Here is a 6,186-nt window from a genome sequence, read left to right as displayed (position 1 = left end):
GCTGGAAGTAGCTCCAGCTGTGGGGAGGAGGGGGATGAGGATACAACGCCACTAAAATTATCCACACACGCATGGGCTGGGACCCCACAGCTGATGGGCCTCTTGCCTGTTATAGTAATTTTCCACCCTCTGGGCCACTCCTAAGCTTCATTATGGTCCCCAACACATTTAGAAATGACTCGATGGCCTTACGTAATGCTAAAATAAGACAGTGACAGTCACTAAACTCTTCTGAGTCCTGACCGTTCTTCAGGAGGATTCTCAGGGTTTGGTGGAGTTGTTGGGTTCTAACCAAATTTGTCGCTTTCTTGTGTCCCCACCTAAAGCAGCATCACCTGGAGAAAAGCCTGCTTGGAGGCGGCCACGGGTCGAAGCTGAGAAGCTGCTTTTCTGCAGACACACCTCCAGGAACCAGGGAGTCTGGGGTTCTCGCGTGTAGCGATGGCGGGAGCAGGGATCTGGAGAGGGAGGGAGGGGCTCGGTGTTTCGGTTCTTCCTGGGGTCCCCACCTCTCGCAGCCCTTCGTTTTACTTTCATTTCCTCTCCTCTCTTCCCTCTCTTCCTACATGGCAGCCCCTGTAATCCCTTACCCAGCCCTGCAGCTCAGAAGTTGGGGTATAGGAGGAACCAGGCGGGGCGAGGGGGTGTGGAGAATCTTCTCTTATAACACCCCAATCTGTTATGAAACTTCAGCCAAGATATTTGTCCTCTAGATTCCCCTCTGGAACTCCAAGCATGGGGAGAAGAGAAAAGAAGTGGCAGGGGCTTCTGCCACCAAGAATAACCACGGTCTTACCGGATTTGCTCATATCAAATTGTCCAGTTACCCACAAGCCACCTGGGCTCCCTTAATGGTCCAACTCTTCCAAGTCCAATTGGCTCTAGTTGTGGGGGGAAAAACCCCCAAATTCTGACCCATTGGGAGAAGTGTATGAAGGACAAGTCCTGAGAATTAGGGCTCTGCCCAGAAGAAATGACTGTGAGGAAGGGACGTGGGTCTGGGGGATTTAAGGGCTGGTGGTTCACCATGTGGGAAAAGTTTCTGTTTTGGGTGAACCATGAGCCGTCACCTCTGTGCTCCTGGGCTCCCTGCTGGGCATGGAGGGAGGAGGGGGATGGAGGTGAATCCCCATCCTAACGCTGGTCTTCCTTCCTGGTTGCTCCCGTGCCTGCTGCCCTCCCCCTCATCTCTCCCCCATTCCTAGGCCTACTCCCATGCTTCAGGGGGGCAGGAGGGGAGAGGGCGAGTGGGGCCCAGCGCCGGAAGGTAGCTTTGCACTCACAGCTGCAGCAATCTAACAGCTGTCCTCTGCGGGCACAGGCGTGGACACTTGCCCTGGCTGCATGACAAAGTAGCCAGAGATTAGGGTATCGGTGTGGCCTGCGGGAGGACTGAGAACAAGGTTTCTCTAGCTGGACCCCAGGAGAAAAAGCAGTTGGGCTCCTCCCAGAGTGACTTCAGGGGGTCCCAACCATGCGGGTGGGGCCAGGCCAGGATCACGCTCCCTCTAAGTTCACCTCGGCAACCTCATTATCCAGAGGCCCAGGCAGGGCTGGGCAGGGCTGAGCCCCTGAACCACTCGATAGCCTCATCTGCCCCTCTCAGCAGACCCGGTACCTTCATCTTGATGTTCTGTTATTTTTTAAGGCCAACCCCCAGTTCTCCCATTCTGACTGATCAAATGGTGGATCGCCGAGTGTGGTCCCTGGACCAGCCCCATCGGCGGCACCGGAATCCTGTTTAAAACAGCACGTTCTCAGGGCTTTGTGGACTACTCAATGTTTGCTAAAGATGGGGAGCTCCTAAGGGAAGGACTCAGCCCTCCTTGGGCAGAAAAGATAATAAATCAGATTAAAGGGCCCCCTCCCTTGCTTCATGAGCAACCAGATTCCTATTTCTGGGCCACTCACTCCATGCTAAATGGCCCTCTAGGGAGGGTTTACATGTTTATAGTCCTCTGAGACAATTGCTATTTTGTTCAGTGAAAGCAACAAAGGAATGTTTGAATCAGAAAGGAAGAGAGACAGGGTTAGGGTCAGGGTCAAGGGTCAACATCAAGGGTCAAAATCAGAAAGGAAGAGAGACAGGGTTAGGGTCAGGGTCAAGGGTCAAGGGTGGTGGTCAACATCAGGGGCGGGATTAGGGTCAAGGCCAGATATGAAATGTTTGAAGCCATCTTGCTCCCTAAAAGTAGAAACCGATGCTGAAATCATCCTGAATTCAGGCTTCTCCTGCCATAGGACCACCCGACCCCTCATTTCCTCATTTCTCCCCTTTCAAACCCTGGACTCCAGGCATCTTAGCCCAGGCCCTCCTGGCTGAAGATGCTGAACCTGGGACTGGCAGTGAGAGGCGTAATGGAGACAAACGGAAGCATCCTTAGCAGGGACAGCACTTCTTCCTGTCCACTTCTTCCTGTCCAAAGACAGAACCAACACTCCCCTCCCCCACCCCCACCTCCCCAGAGTCAGGGAGCTGAGTTCTGGCCCCAGTTCCATCACTGATCGGCTACAAGACTCAGGACAAGATAACAAACGTGTTTTGTATTCTGGTTTCTTCACTGGAAAATGAAAATTGTAAAACTCTACCCGCTTACTCTACAGGGCCGATGTGACAAAAATATTGTGTAAAAGCAGTTTATCATTAAAACGTTGTTTTCATTACATCTTCTAAGGTGCCGCTGACAATACCTGGTAAGATAGGTAGGGAAAGAATTTTTATCCCCTTAGTCGCATGAGAAAACAAGGGCTCCTGAAGGACATGCTCAGGCCGCTCACCTGGATCTCTGTGCACTGGCCCCGGCACAGTGAGAACCTCATGTGACACAGTATGCTGCTGTTATTAATAAAAGTATTATTTTTTCCCAGTATAATTATGGCCCAAATATTTGCCAGTGGGTTATCCTTAGTTACTTTGGGCATCCTCAGCATCTCCGATCTGTCATTTCTTAAGTGGGTCATTTTGACCTAAAAAGTAGGTGTAGAATCACTGGCCTCAGGGCTAAAACAGGGGAGGGTAGAGTCGGCCAAGGAAGAGGATGAGCCTGTGGGGTTTATGATGCCACCGCCCATGGAGGGCAGTCACACTTTCTGCTGGGCAAAGATGGCTACAGAGTTTTAGGAAGGTTTATCAATTCTAACAATCCCACGTTTGGGATGAGAGAACTTGAGCCCAGAAAGGTTTCACGACACTCCTGTGGTCTCGCAGCTCATCAGTGGCTGAGCTGGCTCCAGACCCAGTTTCCTAATTCTAAGTCCAGCTCTCCTGTCATGCTGCCAGGATTTCGGGCCATTATCATCTCGCACCGTCTGGGGCTCATCCTTCCAGCGGTACCTACAGCTCACGGTCGGTAGAGCGAGAGCAATGGGGGTGATGTGGTGGATCCTTTCCCATAGGAGATGTCCCTGGAAAGAGAGGCAGTCCCCTCGGAAATCACTGTTTGGTTCAAATGCCACATCCGGGACCCAGCTTTGTCCCCACGGGCCAGGACAACCCCAGGAATGTGTGTGTTGGGCCCTGAGATGGGCTTTGAGGAGACACTACTCACGATTTGTCTCGCCTGCCGAGCCGTCTTGGGGGGCTTGCCTGTCTCCTTCGGGGAGACAAGGATTTTCCCCGGCTTCTTACTTGGGTTGGAGAGTGGGCACTGGCAGGCTTCAGGATCTGAAGGAGATATGACGAATTACCACGCCGGTTCCTAACGGAGCCCACCCTCACGTCTCAGCCCCCGGCCCGCTCACAATCCCATGGCTTAGAGGGCGCTGAGCTGGAAGACCTCCAGGAGGAGGTCTCAGACACAGATGTTCCTCTCTCACTCTGCACTGGTGAGAAGCAAAGGGACTACTTCCCAGGAGATGTGATTACACTGTGCCCCTTTTTCCAAGGCAGAGAGAGGTGCAGAGCCTAGCGCCTCAGCCTCGGAGGGGCTGTGTCTGGTTGCTCAGCAAGTTCCTCTCTCATGAAGGCAAAGTCCCGGCTATGGTGCCCCAGAAACCAGCTGGTTCTTCCCCTGACTCTGCCACCCACACACGTGCACAGAGTGGTTTCAATTTATTGAGAATCTCCATTCCAGGTCCCGCAGAGTGAGGATGACAAGTCCTCATGTGCTAAACATAACTAAGCCTGAATTCAGATAATCCTTTTCCCCTGTGGTCCTCAGTGTCCGCACAGGCTTTCTCTCAGTGACTCCACAAGCCTTGGAGGGACACGGACAAGCAGGCATCATGTCACTTTGGAAGTGACATGGTAGGGGGAAGAAGGGCTTATGACTACAGTTTATATACAGCCAGCACAGCGCACACTCCTTTGGTATTGTGACACCAGGTCAGAATTTTTTGCCAAAGGGCTTTGCAACTCATAGAGCAAAGCAGAGGTAAAATGTGACTCTGAAACAGGTCACAAAGCAGGGAGACCCACTCATCCCGGTTTGCCTGGGCCTTTCCTGGCTTCAAGTACCGAAAATCTCATGTCCTGGGAAACCTTTCAGTTTCAAGGAAACTGGGTTGATTGGCCACTCTATCAGAAAGACAAAACAGAACAAAAGAGGCCAAAAACTAGAGCCCTAGATAAAGTGACTAACACTTTAGATTGATTTCACAGAAGAAAACGCCAGCCAAGACACTGCTTTGACTAAAACATCTAAGTTGACTTTCACTCTGGTGTTTGAAGTAATATACACAAAGAGAGACTTTAATAATAGCCCATGTTAAACAGAGAATGACTTTTATTGTTTTGTTTGTTTGTTTTAATAGGGCGGCTACCAAGCAAGATAACCTCAAGAACCTTTGACCATCCCAGAAAAATGGCGCATTGGGCAAGGGGTGGGGGAACAGAAGGGAGGGAGGGAGAGGGCGAGAGGGAAAGATGGGGCAAGAGCTCCCTTGCATCACTCGCTCGTTTACCTTCCTGGCACCTACCTTCATCCTCATGTCCCTGGCGTATTTCTCCAGCTCTTTCCTGATGTCAGCCCTCAGCATCTTTGAGACATTGAGAACCAGCTGCTTCCACTCGATGGGCTGGAAGCTGTGAGGCTCATGGGGGACGTACAGCCCAATCTTGACCTTCTTGACTGTGTGCAGGTATTTCTTGTAGGAGTCTTCAAAGTCAAAGATAAGGTCACTCAGAGTCCTAAAGGTCAACGGCTTGTCCATCAGCTCGGCTCTTCGGCTCATGCCCAGAGAGCCATAGCGGCCGTCACAGTAAATCCCCAGCACAACATGGTGAAAGTAGTTTCCTGAGAAGTAGGTTTTAAAGCTGATGGGGAAGCGCTCAATGGAAGGCTGTCCATTGGTTAAGTATCTTAGACAATCTGAGTTAAGGAAGAGAAAGGAGGCCTTGAAAATTCAGAGCCTGGACTCCCAGGAAGCGAAAGTGGCCCGTAGGTCAGTGAACCCACTCCTCTGCCTCTGAGCAGGCCCGCATCTAACCTTTCCCGACTAATCCTCTTATAAAAGATTCACTCGATTATCTTGGAGTATCTATGTGACATGGTACAAACCAAAACCAAATTAATATGGGACAAAGAGGGAAAACTTGCCATCTTCTTTAGTAATTAAATAAAGGTAAAACAAAACAGGAACAAGGTACTTTTGCTTCCCTTGGTTTTCTACAGGGGATGACAAGCTATTAAAGGTTTTTTGTGTGCGTGCAATTGGGATGACATCCCAGAAGTTAATTCTGGCTGGAGTATGTGGGACAGACCAGGAATTAAAGGTCTCCGCAATGGTTCAGGGGAGAAATGACAAACAGAATCAAGACAAGGCAACGGAGCTGTAAAAGAGACAGACTGGCTGATTATCTAGACGGTAAGGGACAGAAAGGTATCAGAATGGGTCATATATGCACCTCGTCTACTCATCTCATTGGCCCCGTCACGGCAATGACAGAGGCCTTGGGTACCACACAGAACGCTGTCTGTAACACCCGAACTTCAGGCTCCCCTCAGTCCCCAACACACTTGGCGTCACAGTTAAGATCTCTCCACGTATCTGGCCCTTTTGGATGGAATAACCCAGTCTCTTCACTCTTACCTCAAGTTTAGGCCCGGTAACCCTTCAGGGTGCAGCTCCCAGTAACTGCCCCACTGACTCCATGTCCTGGGACAAGGGACAAGAGGCACCACATCCTCAAGACCATCTCGAAGTGCCTGGACAGCCCTGGCAAGGCCGTGGTGGCACAAGGACCCA

The 6,186-nt window shown here is 51.0% G+C and overlaps 1 protein-coding gene across 2 annotated transcripts in view; it reads right to left on the bottom strand.

Annotated features, from left to right (window-relative positions):
- The window catches only part of VASH2 (vasohibin 2), a 34,348-nt gene that overhangs the window by 9,262 nt on the left and 18,900 nt on the right, over positions 1 to 6,186 (bottom strand). For both annotated transcript variants that reach the window (XM_023533226.1, XM_023533227.1), the window contains 2 exons: positions 4,918 to 5,299; positions 3,549 to 3,664 (listed from right to left, as the gene is read on the bottom strand). In XM_023533226.1, the coding sequence (XP_023388994.1) occupies positions 3,549 to 3,664; positions 4,918 to 5,299 (498 nt within the window). The remainder of the gene's footprint in view (positions 1 to 3,548; positions 3,665 to 4,917; positions 5,300 to 6,186) is intronic.

This window comes from Pteropus vampyrus, unplaced genomic scaffold (assembly GCF_000151845.1).
Source record: "Pteropus vampyrus isolate Shadow unplaced genomic scaffold, Pvam_2.0 Scaffold98, whole genome shotgun sequence".
NCBI classification, from domain to species: domain Eukaryota; kingdom Metazoa; phylum Chordata; class Mammalia; order Chiroptera; family Pteropodidae; genus Pteropus; species Pteropus vampyrus.
Note: the sequence above shows the minus strand (reverse complement) of the source record. Positions and strands in the feature narration are given on the sequence as shown.